Source organism: Toxotes jaculatrix, chromosome 11 (assembly GCF_017976425.1).
Source record: "Toxotes jaculatrix isolate fToxJac2 chromosome 11, fToxJac2.pri, whole genome shotgun sequence".
Classification (NCBI taxonomy): Eukaryota; Metazoa; Chordata; class Actinopteri; family Toxotidae; genus Toxotes; species Toxotes jaculatrix.
In genome coordinates, this window is record NC_054404.1 from 3,900,955 (window position 1) to 3,920,597 (window position 19,643).

A 19,643-nucleotide genomic window follows, 5' to 3' on the forward strand; every position below is an offset into this window, starting at 1 on the left:
CATATTGAGGTTACGCTCAGCTGCTGGTGGATCAGCAGAGAAAGTTCAGTTTTCATGGCAAAGCTTTAACAATGAAGCCAACAACAAAGCTTTAATCTCAGATGTGACAGTTTTAGAGAAATAAAACGCGCAGGAAACGAAGTAAAAAAGACAAGTTGTTTTTAGTTGCTGGGTGATAATGTTGCGCAAATGGCGACAGCGTCTTTTCCCTCAGTCTGAGGAAAGTTGTTGGTCGCCGGCTGCCATGTGATCTGTCTGCCGAACCCCAGCCAGAATGTCAACCGTCATTTGTAGCCTCCTTCTCGGTAAGCGACACCCCCTCTGTCCTCTCCCTGGTCCCGTCCAACTGAACCACAACACGTCAACTCTTATTGCCCCGGTGGTCTTCCCCTCCTCTTAAATTAAATTCAGCCCGAGTTGTTCGCAGAGTTAACCGGCGAACAGGGACTTTCAGCACAGAGCACCATGCGCTCCTTGACGGGACTAGCTGCCATTGTGGGGGCGGCAAGCGTTTACCTCTACCTGCTTTCGACTCATCTTCCCCCGGGACCGAAGCAGCTCCAGCCGGACGCCGAGGGGGAGGACGAGGGGGTCCAGGAGTACAGGTATGAACACCGACCGAGACTGCACCTTTCTCTGGATCATTACAGCTGTAGTCGTTTAGGATACCCAGATTTAGATTATTAAAATAAAATAAAAAACTTTTGCAGTAGTTGCACCAGTGTTCACACAAAGTCTTTACTGTTACTTTCAGGTAACAATCAGCTGACATAATATCAGAGCCACAGTAATTAGATGAATAAACTCTCCCATCAGGCCGTTTCTGTATAGAGCAGGAGTGTCCAAACTGTTCCACAAAGGGCCGTGTGGCTGCAGGTTTTTGTTCAAACCAAGCAACACACCAGACTTGAATCATTTAATCAACTGATCTCAGTCTTCAGACAGTTGATTGGTCAAACTGTGTGCTCTTCATTGGTTGGAACAAAAACCTGCAGCCACACGGCCCTTTGTGGAACAGTTTGGACACCCCTGGTATAGAGTTTGCTGTGAAAAATGGCTGGTTAAAATAGTTGGTGATTAGTTTTCTTTGGATCGACCAGTCATCACATCTCTACTTGTGAGCTCCTATATGAATCAGTGTCTTCTTATGACCTGTCATCACAGGCTGTGGCCTTAGTTTATACATTCATTTTGTGTTGTTCAGACAGAGTCCCGTCCCCCTCAGATTGGTTCATTTGAATCATTTTATAGGTGAAAGACGAGTTCAAAAATAGGACAGAAGTCCAAAATACTCAAAAGTATTTTATGTTGCGGAACTTGATAATTTTGTTGTGTATCCCTTGAATCATTCTGTGACCCCTCTTATCTATTTTGAGAACCCTTGGGGATTCCCCAACATCCAGATTGGAAACTACTGTAGTAGTGACCCATCAGCAGTGTTTACCTTTCTCCTTCCCAGTGCATGCTGGGATAGGCTAACCCTGTGAGGCTGAAGTGAAGGCAATGAATGAAGAAATTTATTTCCTCACATCACGTTTTGTCATTTGAGTTGTGGCTAAATTTAGGAAGTTTCTCCGAATACCAGCAGAGTCTGCTGTGCTTATGTTGTATCTGTTATTTATGACATGTTAAATTTATTTCAGCACAAGTGGTCCATAGGTCTCTCATATTAAGATCATGTATTTGAATTAAAGAAATTTTTTCTAGCTGCACTTTCCTACTCATAGTGGTTATCAGATCTGAGTCACTAATAATAATAATAATCATAATAATCAGTAAAGCAGTAAAATATAAAATGTGTTTGAAAGTTCTCCTGTTTGTCTCTTTCCTATCCTCTCTGTACACTTTGGTCTGATCACATTACTCCTCAGAATGTGTGTGTGCGTGTCTTAGTGTGTTATGTATTTGTGTGTGTGTGTGTGTGTGTGTGAGAGAGAGAGAGAGAGAGAGAGAGACTCATAAGCGGTATTTTGCTATGTGCCAGACAGTCAAGTGCGAGGTTGTCTAGGGATGATAGAATAACGCCGACCAAGACACTCTGAAGCCAAGAGCAGGACCCATTTTTGTATGTGTGCGTGCACATGTGTGCATGTACATGTGGACTATTACGCATAGTGTTGCTTATGAAGTCATTTAACCGCAGTGAGAGTGCACCCGATTAACCTAAGACAAAAGAAAAAGAAATAAAGAAAGGAGCTGGCAATTTAAACAACAGCAACAAAGATGTTAACTTACATTTAAAATATAAGTCAAAAGTACACAACGCAGAGCTTATGTTTTTTTTAATAGTTCTTTACAGTTACAATACTCCACAGTATGTGTCACAGAAATGAACCAGAAATTCGTGAGTGTGCTTCAATGAGCTATTTACATTTTGCCATTTTTACAAAGTTATTCCAAGCACACGAAATGAAACTTACGTAATTCCAGTAACATAATACAAAACTATACATAGTCACCATACATTGACTGTTGGTGTGATACATCAGGAGTATTATTCAGTCAAAGTAAAACCAGGAATGTGATTATTACATTTTTTTTATTTGACAGTTTATTTTCTACAAGTTTTATTTGTCTGAGGGTACCTGAAGTACCCTCAGATTTTGTGCATATGATTAAATGCTCTGTTAATTGTTTCATGCTGCTTTTAGGACAGTAATTATTTTGTCAATTAATCAGCTACTTGATAAGTAAAATAAAATAGAAAATAGATTTCCGACTACTTTAATAAATGATTGATCTTTTAAGTCATTTAATGAATAAACATATCTGGTTCAAGGTTCTCCAGTGGTTGTCTTTGGGTTTTGGACTGTTGGATGGACAGAATGAGACATCACGTGGACATCACCGTGGACTCTAGGAAACTGTTATGAGCAACTTTACACCTTATAGTCTTAATAATTAATAGAGAAATATAATGGCCAGATAGTGGGGGGCTTAGTGGCTTTTAAAACTCAGATATCAAAATACTGAATCCCAGACCTGTTCTGAAGCTGAAAATCTGCTGCTGACTGACATTAAACCTAATATGACGCAGCTTCATGTCTGTGCTAGATCGTGATAAAGTGACCTCATGGAGCCCTTGTACATGGATACTTGTGTGTGTAAGTGTGCATGTGTGTGTCTGTGCATGTGCAGAGACAGAATGTTTTCCATAAGCAAAATTTAAAGTGCTCACGATGACACATTTCCCTCCTCAAATACTGTACATACATCCGCGGAGTTTCACGTATCTGAGAGCTTACGCATCATCAGCCTGCTGACCAGTGACAGAACAGAATATTTGTCTGCTGACCAGTAGGAGCAGGGAATGCTGAGTGTCAGAGCAGGTGGTAGAGGAAGCCGGCTTCTTGAGTTTCAAGGGAGGGGTGTTTTGAGAAGTGCCTTCCTACCCTCTGCTCAAGTCTACAGGCAGCGGCTCTATTTCTGTCCCTCAATCAAATGTATCCTGTTACCCTCCCACTCACCCTCACCCTCACCCACACACATACACACACACTCTTCTTACTGATATAATCTTTCATCTTCTTTCTCTCTGTTATCAGTTTTTTTCAGTTGTGTTTTGTCGTATGTTTATGTCCTGTTCAAAGATTTGTTCCACTCAAACTAAAAAGACATGTTTTCTCTCACAGAACACAGAGCTGAATATTGTCACGCAGTTAGTTTTGGTTTTTAGTGCTGAGGATTTGAGATATTGACCTCTGTGATTTATTTCAGAATTAGTTGGAAAAATCAGTAAAAATCCAGCTGTGTTCTGTTCCGTGTTTCCATCCAGGCTGAAGTTCCCTTCGGACCTGGATGAGCTGCGGGAGCTCGCAGACACGCTCAGATTTTATAAAAGAGAACATCATGGATATGTTCTGCTGCTGTTCTGTAGTGCCTACCTGTACAAGCAGTCTTTCGCCATACCTGGCTCCTCCTTCCTGGTGAGACAGACACACACACACACACTTAAATCATATTAAGTAAACCTGAAGACATGATGAGCCCAGAGTTTGGTTCACACAAATGACTTTAACCACAGACTATATAAAACATGGACGTAGCACCCGTGACGTCAGTCAACCCAGTCGGTTTTGTGACCAAACCATAGGAATTTGAGCTGCGCCATCTTGGATTTTAGTCGGAGTGTACTTTACATTTTTGGCGGAGAGGCGGTTACTCTACGGGTCAGCCGCGGCCAGCCGGCCGAGAACCCTCCCACTTAGCTCGGAGCAACCGAGCTAGCCTAAGGCTAAGCAGTTAATCAGCTAGGCTAACAAGCTAAGCGGCAGCTACATACACCACACGACAGTCCCCGAGTCCGACCCGACTAGCTCGACCCCGTGCGACCGTGACACCGAGCGAGCGCTCGTACCGGAATGCAAGTTCCTTACAAACAATAACGCCACAGCACTTACAATAATTACAACAATAATTAATCTTTTACTGAGATCATACTACATAAAAACTCGCCGCACGGTTAGCTCAGTCGGTAGAGCATGAGACTCACTCTCTCAGGGTCATTATTATTAATGACAACAATGAAAAATAATGATGATAATATATTAAAATGTTTTATATTTACCGGCTTTCACCGCTGCCTCCACCCACTATCCACTTACAGCAGCACACAAACAATAGCAGCCGCTTACTGACGGAGCTGCTCTGTCCATGCAATGTCGGACTTTTTAAACTGAAAAACGAGACGAAATAAAATTTTTGCCTGGTATTCCCGCAATAAACGGACTCTGAGAGCAGGAACACACCGCAGCAGCGTTCCTAACATTAGCTGCTCCGGTCCTCTGTATCAGAAAATATGCTAATGCCTGCTAATTAGTGCAAACATCCAGGTAAAATAGTGAGAAATTTACTTAACGAAAAAACTGCAACACAGACTCCTTCGACGGTCTACAACAAGTCATACTGTCACAAAAAACCTATCCGAACACTGGCAAACAAACGCGGACACTGCAGCCCCTGTCAACCGCTGGATGTAGCCGCCTAGCCCAGTCGATGCTTTAGTACACAGTGTTCACGGAGGCGGAAACTATCAATAGAGACCAAAAACAAAACATGTAGGCTGTAAAGTTGGCTATTTTAACATGGGGGTCAATGTAGAATTGCTCACTTCTGGAGCCAGCCCCCAGCGGCAGCCGAGGAGCTACAGCTTTTTAAACGCGGAAGTGATCCTCACTGCTGAAACCTACACCTCCCCCCTCAACTTTAACTGATCTATTTATCCCTCCCTCCTTCAGAACATGTTAGCCGGTGCGATATTTGGGCCCTGGGAGGGTCTGGTTTTGGCCTGCATGCTCACCACCTCGGGCTCCACGTTCTGCTTCCTGCTCTCCTCTGCCTTTGGAAAGCAGTATGTGGTTCAGTTCTTCCCTGAGAAGGTGGCCCTGCTGCAGAGGAAGGTAAGCCAGTCTGTTCAGTGCTTACAGTCAAAACTGTGGTTTAACTTTATAATAGAGGTTATTATCACATTAAATAATGTGAAAAGTGAAACTGTAAAAGAGTGCAAGCATTTTATGAACTCTGTGGAAAATAAGTTAACAAGTTAACAGCAAACCTTTCAAGCATCTTTCAGCCTCTGTGACTTCCTACCACACAGAGTTTGGGCAGTTGGGACACTATATTGAATTTAAGAAAGAAGCTGGAGAATTCCAATTACCCTCTTCTCTCTCCCTTTTTTTTTGTTTTACATTTTCTGCTTTCCATTTTTTACTATTTTCTCTCACCATCTCTTTGTCTTTTTTCTTATCTTCCTTTTCCCTCTCCTCTCTCCTTCCTCTGTCAGGTGGAGGAAAACCGTAGCAGTTTATTCTTCTTCCTTCTTTTCCTCCGTTTCTTCCCTATGACTCCTAACTGGTTCCTTAACATCACTTGTCCTGTCCTCAACATCCCTATGCCTGTTTTCTTCTTCTCTGTGCTCATCGGTGAGATAACACACGCATTAACAAAAAACAAACCCACAACACAAAGATGTGAAAATATTGACCACTCAGGTGCTGCTCTCGCCTCCAGGTTTGATTCCCTACAACTTCATCTGTGTGCGTACGGGCTCCATACTCTCAGAGATCTCCTCTCTGGACGACATCTTCTCCTGGAGCACGCTGGCCCAGCTCCTGGCCATCGCCCTCATGGCTCTCGTACCTGGAGCACTGATCAAACACTACAGCAAAGATCACCTCAAGGTGGATGGCATGGACAGCAACGGAACCAGTCAGGCTGAAATCCGCCGTGACCGGAAGAGACGGTGATTCTGGGATAAAGGAGGACCTAAATGGAACTTTGTGTCAGAGGAAGTAAGGTGGGAAAAACCCACTCACTTTTCTCCACTTCAGCGTCATGAAGGTCACACCAGAGGATTACCACAGGCGTAGTAATCATAGAATGATCTGTTCAAGTTTAGAAATGTCCTCAGGTCATGTTACATCAGACTTTAAGGTTACAGTTTCCCAAAGGTCCTTCACTGATAATAAACACAGCAAACTTTTCAGGGGAGTCTTCTCAGATAGGCCCTAAATATCCTTAGATTAACAAAGTCTTAAAAGTTACTGAGGTTGAGCGATTGTTCTTGAGAGGGTTCAGTAGTTCATGACCTGGGGAGAGTAATGTACTGTCACCTTGATTATCTTGATATTTAGATCGTTATTTAGGAAAAGAAGCTTTTAATATTTAAGACACCAAAGAATGAGCTCAAAATATGACAATTTATTTATTTTTTATTTATCCAAACTGGATTTTTAATTTCAGTCTTTAGCTGAGATATTCTCCCTCCTACAGGACATAATGAAGCCTTTGAAGTCCCCTCACCGTGGCCTGTTCTGATCTGTGGTGTAACAAAAAGTACACCTCTGCCATCGGAGTGATCTGTTTTTTTATACTTAAAATGGTCAGACATGACAGTAACAAAGATGTTAGCGTTCAGCATTTGTTTCTCAGTCCACTACAGATTTCTGACCTTGTGCCAAGTTACCACATACAGCTTTAAAAGTAATTTGCTTGCTGTAATAAATATACACTGTAGAGCTGCACAGGAAGCCCCACTTGACCCTGCTGTGGAAATCTGTTCTGGCTTAAACATACTGGGTTTCCTCACAGACTGTGGTCCCTTGCTATTCCTTCTTTAGTGCTGATAGTTAACTAGGTAGGCAATAATAATTTCTACTCCTCACATATGTTTACTCAGTATGTCACCTTGCAGCCATGCATTTCCAGAAACTTCAGTGGAAAAACTGTTGTGTTTTAGGATATTTTGAACTCTAAATATCTCAAGATTGAGGGTTCCTCTGTCTTTTTCCAGAGCACTTACTTTTGTGTCTTAATGTAGCTGTGACTGAAATCACAGATGGGTTTTACAGAACAGTTGTGATCTTCTCATGATGGTTTCCATGGGACAGGGAAAGTGCCAAAGTTCAGACTACTGCGTCATAGGTTTCAACAAAGTTATTCTTTAATAGTATTTAATTTGCAGTCATGAGAAGATCACATTTTGTTCCTCTGAATATGAGACTGGTGATGCACTTTGTGTTTGTTGCTATCAGTGTAACTGATTTACTGCTTATGTTTGACAGATTGGAATTGTATTATTTATTTTTAGGCCAGTATTTTTCAGGGCAGAGAGTCTGTAGAAAATAGTCTTAAATTGTAGCTTCTTATCAAAAAACATAAGGGGCAACTTATGAGTTTCCTCTAAATTTAGGTGCAGATCTGTCACAGAGAGGGGCAGTTTTAATTTTGGATATAAAATGTCATACTGTATCCAGACAGTGTAGTGAAATTTGGGACATTCAAAGGCATGGAGGGCTGTCACATCGCTCTGTGATCTTGGTGGTTCCACTGATTTGTGAATGTGGAAAAGACCTTAAGTGCCAAATATACTGTGTGTATGTGCTCTAAACTCTTTGACAGCTAAGTAAAATAAATCCTAGAGGTTTTTCATGAGCATTTTCTTTACTTGCCACTGTTTTCATAAACTTATGAATACAGTGGAAAGTTTAAAAAAAAAAAAAGTTTTTTGTTCAAAATGTTGCTTTCAGTTTTAAAGGGCTTTGTGTGGGTCTCAGGATGGGAGATTTTTGTTCTCCTTTTCTTTGACCAAAATCAGTTACAGAGAAAAACTACTCCCGTCTGCTCAGGGGAGACAAAATCTGTAAAAAACATTTTTTAATCCAACATGCTGTGCATAATGCAGGTTTTTCGTGAACTACGTAAAAATACAATAAAATCTCTGAAGTCTGTTTGCTGTTGCTTTTACTTTGGCATCGTTCAGTTTTGAATAATCGGAAATAGAAATTACTTGCTAAGTGATAAAGTGAAACATGGGATTTTGGATGCAAACAGTGGTTTATTTGTGCCTTTCTTATGGTCACACAGTCACTGACCCTGATTGACAGCAACACACTTGAACCTGAACATCCACAGTTACACACAGTTACAGCACACTGCCGCACCACATATTAAAATCTCTCCTGCTCCGTGTCCGTACTTTCCCCACACATACATCACACAGAAACTCAAACATTTTTGTTCATGCACACAAAGACACACACCTTCACACTGGCTGAGGCAGGCACTCGCAAAATCTCATTTGTAACAACTCAGCAAACACAAAGACCTGATGTGAACTGCATGAACTTAAATGTTGGCAGAAGACACAAAGATGGAAATATATGCACACGTACAGGATCCAGTAGAACAGAATAATATCCTCTCTTTGGACATTAAGCCCTAGATGAAAGGTCAGGGGTCACCAAATTAGAAATTCAGCTCACAGGACAATGAATATTTAAGTCAAGTTTCATGGAAATCTGGAAAGTAGATTTCATACTCATTATAGCATCAGACTGACATTAGTGAGGTCTTTGTTGCTGCTGTACATATATCACCATCCATCCATCTTCTACAACAATGCCAAAACACTGTAAACTCTAAAGTGACAGGAGCAAATAATACAAATAATAGCTGTAGTGTAGTCAGAGCTGCCAGCTTTAGCATTTGCAAACAGTTCACTTGTGGTTTTGTGTACAATATACAGCGAGCTAGATTGTTATGCCAAAAAATGAGGACCCTAAATTGTGGCTATGTCAGTTTTAGGACTGTATCAGTCTTATCAAAGTGTCAAGCAAGAAATTCAGATTCATAGAGGTATTGTAGATAAAGGTCTTTTCAAGGTTTAAGAAACTTAATCTCAAATCCTGTAGGTTCAACTTAGAGGCAAAGAAATCACTGGAGTTCAGGTTTGGCCTGGGCTGAATTCTCAAATCAAGCTAGTGGCAGATTTGGCTGGAAAGGCATCTGTGCTAATTTTCCAAGCCTGGCTGAAAGTAACATGACCACAATCGGTCCTAAACGAATGTTTCACATCGACAACGGAAACACAATTACATAACGCAAAGATAAAAATCGCCATCCGCGGCATCATCACAACACAAATATCCAGTGAGTTGCATAATTTAAAAACATGACGAATGTTATTATTCAGTCAGTGCAAAAGTTTCAGTGCTGAGCAGAAGTCTGTGCTGCTCTCAATCATGCAAGTAGTCAGCGTAGACCAGAGTGCTTCAAAGACACAGCGTGCAAAATATCAAATACTGAAATAACAGGCAGACTGAGGGTGATTTCAGGTAATCTGAAAGAAAACATGACCACGTAAAACAGAAGGAGCAGGTGAGAACACTGGCTTTCAGTGAGCAGCCCAGCAGCTCACTGGCTAACAGTAAACATGTAGTACTGTCAGTTTCTGCTCTGCTCTAATTATCTTCTCACCACTGGCACTCAGATGTCACATAAATAATAAGATATTTGAGGGCAACAGGCGACAACGTGTCCTTAAAAAAAAAAAAATTCATTGGCTCAAAAAAGGAAAAATCACTTTTCTGTCACTTCTTGGACAGTGATTCGATCCTGTTCACATCTCAGGGCAACTAAAATCAAAAAGCTATAATCAAAGTCTGCTGAGTTCAGAGCAGTGACAAAAATGAAAAACTTAAAAAAAAGAAAAAAAAAAGGGGAGTTACTGGTCCAGAGCCAGGAGGGGTGAAGTACCAGCAGGGGGTGCTGTTTCGCTGTCTTTCACCTTTGTATTCTTTCTTAAACGTCTCCACAATCCCAGCTATCACTTGTCTCTTGTTCTTGCTCTTTTATGTGTGCTATGTCTCACATCACCTGTTCAAACAAAGTCTCTCGGTGGTTGGAGCTAGAAACTAACATTTGGGCCACAGGGTGAGTGGACAAGCAAGCAGCAACCACCATGACCAGTCAAAGACAACTGTCAATCAAGGCAAACATGCTATGAAACGTACCACTGAATATCATCTTTATGTGCCAGAATCACCAAAGTCACATGCATTAACTAGACTGCTGTGGAGGAAAAGCAAATTTCTCCAGAGAAGATGTGGGTCTGTCTCGTTTGCAGACTCAGCATTTAGTGCTAGTAGGAAAAAAACTGCACCTTAAGGAAGTTCTGCTTTGGCACTCATCCACTGTGGTTGCTGCTTTACACCCTGAAGTCCGTTAGGGTTAGGGGAAACCCTCTTTTCTGTCTCATCTTTCTCCACTTCTTCTCCATTTCCTCCTCCCTATCTTGCACTCCCAACCTCACCTTCCACTCCTTAACCCCTCACATGTTCTGGGACCGTACCTCCCCTCTCTCCTGCGTGAAGTGGTACAGCAGACCAGCCTCATCCCTGAAGCTGTGCTGACCTGTCAGGTGATCTAACACTCCTCCCTGCTGAAGGCGAACTCCGTACAGCTGGGCCTCGGCTCGCCCGGCGCACAGGCCCCGCTCAACCAGCCAGTCCACCAGGTCGCTGCCCCGAAACACACTTTTCACATGGAACTGTGGATGTTGATGGAGAGGGGAGGGGACATGCTGGTGCCGGTGTTGAGGAGTAGCTGGGTCACGGGCTTGGTCAGACTGGAGCTGGGAAATCTGCTCCTCTGGAATATCAGAGTTGGGAATATGAGATTGGCGTTCAACCTCAGGCTCCAGCCAGGGTCGGGACGGAGGTGGATTGTGGGTTTGAGGAATCTGGTTCAGATTTCGTGGCTCCTGGTTTAGCTGCTCCTCAAGATCCTGATGCATGTGTAGGTACTGGGGCTGATGGGAGGGGGAGTGTCTCAAAACCCCATTCACCTCCTCCAGTCCTCGTCCTCCATCAAACCTGTCATTATCAGAGGAAGGATTCACCAGTCGAAGCGCTCACACTCTCCCCTGAGCCACTAGGGGGTGAATGAGAAGAAAGAAAAGAGCAGGCAAAGGAAAGCAGTGTGGCAATAAAGGAAATATGAGGGGAAGAAAGGAAAGGACAAGGATTAATAGAGAGGCAAAAGGGAAAAGAATAGAGGAAAGATTTTTATGTATTAGAAAAGAAACACAAGCAAAGAAAAGCAAAGAAAAGCACCAGAGACTCATAAAAACCCTGCACCAGTGTTTTAGTAGTTTTTGCATGAAAAAGGCATCAATATACAAAACACTGTAAGGATAATGCAGTAAAGTTTCCTTCTATATAAATAGAACTGCAAAATTAAGCTTGTACAACAAACTATGGTGAAATGTAAAATGAACGACAGGCAGTATAAATATCCAACAGCTTAACTTGAATTTCTTTTGAAAAAAATAAAAAAGCCACTTGGTGGATAGAGAAAAATAGATCAACAGATTAATGAGTAAACATGCAAAGAGAATGCAGAGAAAAATAATCCAAAAATACAAGGAAAGCAAAATAATAACACAAAAGTAATAATGTGAAAATGATCAGGGTCAGAATTCATCGTGCAGGGACACAACTAAACAGAACTGAAATAAAGCTAGACTTTAATTTCAACAGAACTTAACATGTAAGCGTCTTCCTGCTAAACAGAAAAAATAGGATCAGAAGATGTGGAAATAATCTGAAATCAAAGGGGTTGAAGTTTTGTTTTTTATATATTTAAATGTGCCTTCAAAAGAGAAGGCACAATGTAGTGTACGACACATACAAAATCAAACACAAGCTAGAAGACATACCTGCGTGTGTGTACTATGTCTTGTACACACTGGTCTTTGTGGTAACGAACAAATTGGGTACAGGTGAGCCTGACCTCCTCTGGTACGCCTGAGGGACTCAAATTTTCACTGTCCCTGCCCTGCCACAGGCCGAGCAACCTAACAGACACACAAACAAACACAAACAGTGTTCTAGTGCAACGTCTCTGACTTTATTATTTCTCAAAGGAATTTAGAAACCATGATGAACAAGCTCCTAAAGACTCACCTCTTCTTGAAAGGCAAGATAATGAGGTGTCTGTCCAGACCAAAGATCCCAAAGGACAGGAAACCCTGGGACAAAGACAGAAAGAGATACCAGAAATTCATAACAGCCCATGTAATGTAATGTACACACATGCATGCACATAGCACATACACTACACTCAGTGATACCTGTCCATAGTTTGCCACGGCGCAGAAGAACTGTAGTTCGAGGTAAAGTCTTCCTGGATCTTTGTTAAACAACCACCAGAGACAGCTGGACAGGTTCTACACCGAGACAGAGACGTTCACGAGTCAACAACAGAACACTTATCTAAACAGTAGCATGTACTGGTTGTGTGTGTTTGCAAAACTACAGCTTTTCTTCTTGCTGAAGTTACAACACATTCTCGAACTGAGTACTTTTGCCTCACCGCTAACAGGCTGACAATGAGCAGCAGACAGAGCAGGACGTGTCTGACTGTCTGTTTATCATCGGTGGGTTGAAGCCCAGGTGGTGGCAGGTTCAGTGGTTGCTCTGAGGAGGAAGAACTCTGCTGCTGCCCATCGCACAGCGCCCCGCTGTGGCCTGGAGAAGAAAAGACACATTCTGCTGTAGGATTCCAGGGTGGCTGGAGTATTTGCTCACCTCTGGATATTTTCACATTTACACTTTTTATATTTCTGCATTTTTTGGTTATTTTTCTAGAATTCAAATAAATGTCTAAAATTCCAGTATTTGCAATGAAGATGAGGGTGCCAATTTCAATTTATGAATGTGTAAAACATCTTAATTCTCTGTTTTACTGAACAGATGACTGCTGGCATCTTAAGTTCATTTCATTTTGTAGAAGAAAACATGTAAAGTTCCCTCAGTTTATTCCTTAAATAAGAGCAATAATATGAAACAGAGCATAAAAGTTAACTCTATTTTGCTATGTATTTGGACTTACATGAATTTTGATATTTCAGAGAAATATTTATAAATTTATAAAATTTGTATTTACTACCTGTGTCATTTGTGTGTTCCCTTTGCGTGCTGGCTATCATGTCAGGCATGTTCTGTACAGGAGAGAAACTGTGGACGTCTGACAACACAACAGAAACAATAGAAACAGGGAAGAATGGGGATCATCTGGTGAGAATTGATTGGTTATGGACTCATTTCAACAATGCTCATATTCGTCTTTTAAAGCTCTGTAATAATTTTAACATGTTGAGATTACATCAAAAATCTTATCCTTCCAACTGACAAAGGACTGTACCAACTCAGAATGAACCAAAGGCAATAGCACAGAATCCAGCTACCTGAGTTGATGCTGCAGGCAGGTGAATCTGTCATCTGTGTCTGTTGTTGTTGTGGTGGTTGTTGTGAATCCTCCAAGCCACCAGGGGTCCTCAGCTCTTCGCTGATGCCTGTTACAGCAGCTCTGCTCAGGGCCTGGTAGCCTCTCTGCTCCCTGTCTCCCTGGCTGAGACCCATCAGAGATAACGCACCGAGCACCAGACTGACTGAAAGCACCACTGCTGTGCTGATTATCTGGAGCAGACGAGAGCAAAATAAAACCTCCTTTGGTGACATTATTTTGAGTTCTGGGATTTTTAAGAAATTCTATATTAAAAGTAAAAGTAGAGATCTACTTGAAATTTTAACTAGCAAATAAACAGACTTGACCACAGCAGTGGTAAGAGTGAAAACAGGAAAAAATACATATGAACAGAACAGAGACAAAAACCAAATATAATGTGGAGCTACAGAAGGTGTTTTTCCAACCTGAGCTCTGCCATAGAAGAAGGCGGAGTCTATGGTATCAGTCCTCTCTCCTGCTATCAGAAGACCTCCAACCATGAGGAAGGGGACTCTATACACAGTATACAAACCAAGCAAATTCATTCAAACATTATTCATTGTTTATGCTCAGTACTTTCGGTTGAAGTGATCTACAATGCAAATATGTTGCTTTGAGATAAATTAATTGTTAAAACAAGAAAAAATTCAAATTTTCAGATGATATCTTGCAGCATTAAGTTGTGCTGACTTACCCCCAACCCAAGATCATGAATACCCCCGGACGGAGTCTCAGCAGATCATCTTTGTTAGTCAGAGCCAGACAAAGAGGGATTAAGCCTGAAAAACAGAACAAAACATACATATTAAACACAGTTCATTTCAGTACAAAGTCAACTGTAGTCTAATTAATGAAAATGGATGAGTCCTTAACTGCTCACAAAACTGTACACTTACCAGTCCAAATGTAGGTGCTGTACAGAGACCCGTAGAGCAGAGTGAAGGTGAAAATTTTGCCGAGCAGATTATCCTCTTGTTTCACCAAGAAGTTCCACAGTATCATACTGACACACACCAAAAACTGGAGTAAAGAACAGTACAGAGGGTCAAGGTAGAACAGGAAACTGAATGTCAGCAGCCAATGTGCTCGACTGACATTTCTCCTGATAGAGACAGAAAATCAAAATAACTTCAAAATATCATTATAACAAAAATGACTGCTGACAAACATGGGTTACTGCAGAAGCACATGATTTGGGACGCATTGTTTTAAAGCTTTAAATCACTTGTGCTGGGACCGGAGACTGACCTGAGCCAGGAAGAGATTTAAGGCAAAGAGGTGAGGAAGTCTGTTAAATTTCCTGCTGAGCAACATCACCGCTATGGTCCACACCTGAGAGAAGACACAGGCACACCATCACACATTTTTATTACTCTATTTGGAAAATCATTCTTGAATCATTTAACATCTTTTTCCATGCTTTCTTTAACTTTGTGTGAAAATTTTTCCAGTACGACTAAGTAGAAAAAAGTCTTTCAGTACTCCATCTTGACTGAACCACTGCAGGACATTAAAACATTGGTCTTACTCTGACTTACCAGTGCCACAAGGCTGACAATGCTGATGTTGAAGCTAACATTTTCAAGCTCTGTCACCAGGGGGGTCGGGTCCATGAGAGGAATGGTTAATAACCAGGCCGACACATACATGATCGGTGCAGACAGAAACGTACTGATTACCATCCCTGAGGTTACCTAGAGAGAGAGTTGGAGACAGCGTTACAGTTTATGGCCTTTCTTGACATATGGCCTCAGAAGTAGACAGGTATTAGTCTTGCAAATTTGACACATCATGATGACAACTTGTTTTACACTTTGAGCCACGCTTCAAAGCTAAAAAGGATGTTTTGAAGTAGGGGATATTTATTTTTTAGTCCAGATTTTCATGTAAAAAGTACCTGAAATGTGCCTGTATAACACCTTTCAACAAAAAGGCAATTCAAAGATAAGATAAGATAAATCTTTATTGTCATTGCACAATCCTACTTTGTACAAAAGTACAACGAAATTGAGGTACTGTCCCACAAAAGCGCTGTACATGAGAAATAAAGGCATTCTGAAAAAAATATAAAAGAAACAACAGAAAAAAAGAAACACTGACTGCTCAGCATTGGAGAAGATTTTAAGTTTGGTCCAGATGTGTGGTGAATTAAAACTGAATGCTTCTTCTCCATGCTGGGTTTTCATTCTTAAGGCACTAAGTAGACCTGTCCCAGACAATCTGAGACTTCTGCACCTTCATAATGGAGCAGCAGATCAAAAATGTATTTTGGCCCCAAAACCGTTCAGTGCTTTATTGATCAGGAGCTTTATCAACCAACAAAAGTACTTTTTGTATAACGTGAAGAAAAAAATGACTGTTTAAAGCCATACTTACCACCTCTAACTCCATGTTGTAATGTCCAGCATAGATGGCCACACTAGGTGCGGTGGGGAAGACTCCATACAGGAAAGCAAAGTTGGACAAACTGGTGTGGTTGGCACTCGTGCTGTTCACTCCTACATCCAGAATATCAACCATGTCTTTACAGACCAGTGGCATCACCAGGCTGGAGAAAGGAGAGAGAGAATCCAAAAAACGAAATTAGTACTATTTCTAACATGGTTTTGGAAGCACCAGGAACTTTAGTTTGTGGACAATGAATTATCCTTTCTATTTTTGTTACACATTCAAAACACTTATATCACATACATAGATCATCACCATCCCACTTACAGTTTGGCTGTGATGAGGAGAATCAAGGCAACTCCAGTGTCTCTGGTTAGTTTTCTCAGCTGGCCGACCTGCCACAGGAACAGAGATTATTTTACTCTCATAACATCCTTCATGTTTACACAGGTTTCAACGTTGTTGAGAACTAAGAGAAGTAAATTACACTTAACTAAAAAATAAATCTTATTTTAAGCTGCAGTACTGCAGATTGAGCTAGTTTAAACTCACCATTGTGAGGCCAAGGTAAAACAAGGCTGCCCCTCCAAAAGAGTTGGCTAGGCCATCGATGAACTCCGACAACACAGCAGGGATACGCTGGCCCAGGGCAAAATGGGAGATGATTCCCACTATCACCATAAACACTACTGGGTTCTTCAACACCTGGAAAATTGATTTTTAAAAAAGTGTTAAATCCTTTAAAGCTTCACTACAACACTTCTGACTTTGACTTTGGTATCAAAAAGACACTGGGTTTAACTTAACATTTGTCAAACTGCATTTCCATTTAAAAATAACTTGAGTACTCGTTTTTTGAGTGTTCAGGATTCAGAGTGTTCAGGATTATTATGATCACTCTGGTTTGTAATTCACCATAAAAACCTACAACTTGTACACACAATACCTGCAAGACTACAACTCCCAGGACGCCAAGAGTACTGTGCTGTGGATGACTGGCCTGTCTCCACCTCTGCACCTCACAAAGAGCAAAACCGATGGGATTGAGGAGCATGAGGGAGACCGGGGCAACTAGATAGATGTACTGGAGGTATTCTGGATATGTACTCCGATACAAAGCATCAACTAGAAAAACAGAGACAGAAGGAGAGATGCATAATTTATGTAGATTTAAAGTGTTTTTCTTCACTGACAATTTGTAAGAGTAGTATATGTCAGTGCCAGTGTTTTGCGTCTGCCTCACCTATGGGGTATCCCAAGGCAAAGTCATTGCTCTGCGTAGCAAAGATGGCATACAGACCAGCCTTGCTGTACCTGCTGTCTGGACTGGCCACCATCAGTGTCAGCACACATACCAGCACAAACACTGTCACCTACACACAGAGTGGGAGCAAGGAAGTCAGGCTGTGTTTATTTGGTAGGTACTCCATCACAGTGCCATCTCACATGAATCCTAAAGGACTTCAACAGATATTCTATGTCTGGAATTCTCACAAACAACCGTGATATAAAATAGAAAGTCTACACACATACTGCGCAAGTGTCAACACAAAACAGAGACACGTGAAAAGACACCAACCTTAGCGACCAGGACACTCCAGAGAAATGCCCAGATGACGTCTCCAAAGTCCAACAGCACCATGTTTTTAAAGAGCAGAGCTGGAAGAGCAAACTTAGACACAAAGTTCCCCAAACCCTTCGCCTGGCTCTCTGTGATGATATCTGCCCTGTATGTATGGAGTGGAAGAAGTAGCCATTAGCGCACAAAAAGCAACAGTGGTTTTTCCACTATCTACATTCATGTTTTCATTGGGTATCTCAAAAAACTCCATATACAGCAGCACCTTAAAATGCAGGCTGCATACCTGCAAAGTGAAGGAGATAAATCATTTGGTTGGGGTCTGCACATTATTTCCCACCTTATAAGTAAAGCAATCTTAGGTGGTGAATTAAAGCTTCACCAAAGACTTTCCGGCACACAGAAAAAAACAAAAACAAAAAACACCTTTACAGGCAGGAAACTATTTTGGCGCACACCTACCTGCCAGCTATGTAGCCACATAATATGATGCCAAAGCACTCAAGGAGAGCTGGGAACAGTTTGTCGATGGACATGTGGGGCCCAGCACCGGAGCCTGCAAGGATATTATGGGATATGTTCTTCCCATGGATCAGTACATAGTTGTTGGCGGGCTCCATGGTGATGATGGGCTGGGAAATATCTGCACTCTAGAGGAAGGCAAGAAGGGAAAATCATAAAAATGTTGAAACTGATATGACTTCCCAACCAAAAAAAAAAAAAAAAAAGAAGAAATGAATGATTAATTATTTTAATAAAGAGGACGGGAAGGAGGGGGGGCTTTTGTCAGGGTGCCCAAATCCCTAGTTACGCCTCTGTTTCTGCGTTATACCTTCAGCTAAGTTGCCACACAGTCAAGACAGCTCGCTTCAATGAATGACAGGAGATTTGTACAATCTAACGACACTGTAGTACAGTAAAACTAATGTTATATCACGTTAAACAGCCACCGAAGCGAACTGCTTCCCATCGCAGCACCATTGTCACTGTCTGCCGACCGTTAGCGTTAGCCAGTTACATGCTAAAAACATCAGGGGACACACGGCGTTAGCGGCTATATCTCCCGCATGTGGCACGACTAAATTGTTTTAAGTGGCACGACAAGAAATTATATTATTTACCTCTGTTACTTAGCAGACCACCTCTGCTCGGAAACACACTGGATTCATCAGTCCCGCTTAGCGAGCAAGCGTGTTTTTCGCCGTTTGGGTGAAGAGGTCCTGAGTCTGACAGCTGCCGAGGGTGGCAACGCCCTGAATAAAGACTGGCAGACGATTCAGCCAATCAGCGCCAAGATACGCTTCAACACTCACCTGCGATTGGATAAAAACGCCCTGTGTGTTGCTGCATTCATGTGATGAGGAGGACGATTAAATCTATGGACCTCAAAGCTCAGTGTGTCTTACAGCAGCATACCACAGGAACCGTGGCGGTTCTACATTGAACTACTCCCTGGGCGACTTATGGACTTTTGGAGAGAAGAGACAACACCTCTCTCACAGAAAAGACACAATGGAGCCTGCTGCTGTGACAAGCATGGGAGTACAGGTCAGTGGATCATTTACCAGCTGGTTTTGGTTTTCATCTTCAGTGCAATAACTTCTTTAGTGAACAGAGATGACGGAATGATTTTTATGTTCATAGCTCTTTGTCACCTGTCTTGTCAGTAAGCAATAGACTTGATGGAGAGGGAACCTGATCTCATCTTTGTCAAGGAGGAGTCATATGATGATCATCCCATTGGCCAGCAGATTAGTTTCACAGATAACAAGAAAAGTAAGTTTGCTTTAAAAAAAACCCCCAAAACAAATTATTGAAATCCTGATAGTTTCTGTGATTTAACTGCATTTATCCTCATTTAACTGTTGGGATTTGAGGGCAGCATGCTTCATGGATCTGTTGATGAGCTTCTACCAGTAGTGGAACAAGAACGCTCACCCTGATGAAAGGGGAAGAGATGAACGCTGTGAGCAGGATTTGAACCTGCGAGGGGAATCCCCATTGGATTTCGAGTCCAACGCCTTAACCACTCGGCCATCACAGCTGCCCAGAGGTCTGCATGCCCGGGTAATTTCCACCACTGTCCTACTATAACCTATGCTAATGA

At 41.8% G+C, this 19,643-nt stretch overlaps 2 protein-coding genes and 1 non-coding gene across 5 annotated transcripts; 1 reads left to right on the forward strand and 2 right to left on the reverse strand.

The window, feature by feature from the left end:
• The first annotated feature begins 155 nt into the window (after window positions 1-155).
• Window positions 156-8,228, forward strand: LOC121189161 (transmembrane protein 41A-B-like). 2 transcript variants are annotated; one of them, XR_005894841.1, is made up of 6 exons: window positions 156-605; window positions 3,776-3,926; window positions 5,238-5,399; window positions 5,783-5,921; window positions 6,010-6,295; window positions 6,772-8,228. XR_005894841.1 is itself a non-coding variant. In XM_041049038.1 (5 exons), the coding sequence occupies exons 1-5, from the start codon at window positions 466-468 to the stop codon at window positions 6,243-6,245; spliced, it is 828 nt and encodes a 275-aa protein (XP_040904972.1). In that variant the 5' UTR covers window positions 157-465; the 3' UTR covers window positions 6,246-8,228. The 2 variants fall into 2 exon arrangements, 1 of the variants encoding a protein (XP_040904972.1); XM_041049038.1 differs by having other exon boundaries at window positions 157-605; window positions 6,010-8,228.
• Window positions 8,229-8,351: 123 nt separating this feature from the next.
• Window positions 8,352-18,783, reverse strand: gpr155b (G protein-coupled receptor 155b). Of its 2 annotated transcripts, none has more exons than XM_041050648.1 (20): window positions 18,658-18,783; window positions 17,999-18,186; window positions 17,537-17,684; window positions 17,201-17,330; window positions 16,904-17,082; window positions 16,510-16,662; window positions 16,285-16,352; window positions 15,946-16,117; window positions 15,108-15,263; window positions 14,818-14,901; window positions 14,466-14,589; window positions 14,264-14,348; window positions 13,995-14,082; window positions 13,529-13,760; window positions 13,231-13,308; window positions 12,655-12,809; window positions 12,413-12,508; window positions 12,246-12,310; window positions 11,999-12,136; window positions 8,352-11,153 (listed from the first exon to the last, which is right to left on the reverse strand). In XM_041050648.1, the coding sequence occupies exons 2-20, from the start codon at window positions 18,154-18,156 to the stop codon at window positions 10,610-10,612; spliced, it is 2,853 nt and encodes a 950-aa protein (XP_040906582.1). In that variant the 5' UTR covers window positions 18,157-18,186; window positions 18,658-18,783; the 3' UTR covers window positions 8,352-10,609. The 2 variants fall into 2 exon arrangements, with proteins under 2 accessions (XP_040906582.1, XP_040906583.1); XM_041050649.1 differs by having other exon boundaries at window positions 11,027-11,211.
• Window positions 18,784-19,498: 715 nt separating this feature from the next.
• On the reverse strand, window positions 19,499-19,580 carry trnas-cga. The gene has a single exon. It is a non-coding gene; the product is annotated as a tRNA-Ser (tRNA).
• Window positions 19,581-19,643: the final 63 nt, after the last annotated feature.

Coding starts and splice junctions, on each gene's coding strand:
- gpr155b (XM_041050648.1), bottom strand. CDS start 18,156: ATGGAGCCCGCCAACAACTATGTACTGATCCATGGGAAGAACATATCC. Junction 17,685..17,998: donor TGTGGCTACATAGCTGGCAG/GTAGGTGTGCGC, acceptor CCATACATACAG/GGCAGATATCATCACAGAGA. Junction 14,349..14,465: donor CAGCACCTACATTTGGACTG/GTAAGTGTACAG, acceptor TCTGTTTTTCAG/GCTTAATCCCTCTTTGTCTG.
- LOC121189161 (XM_041049038.1), top strand. CDS start 466: ATGCGCTCCTTGACGGGACTAGCTGCCATTGTGGGGGCGGCAAGCGTT. Junction 606..3,775: donor GAGGGGGTCCAGGAGTACAG/GTATGAACACCG, acceptor GTTTCCATCCAG/GCTGAAGTTCCCTTCGGACC. Junction 3,927..5,237: donor TACCTGGCTCCTCCTTCCTG/GTGAGACAGACA, acceptor TCCCTCCTTCAG/AACATGTTAGCCGGTGCGAT.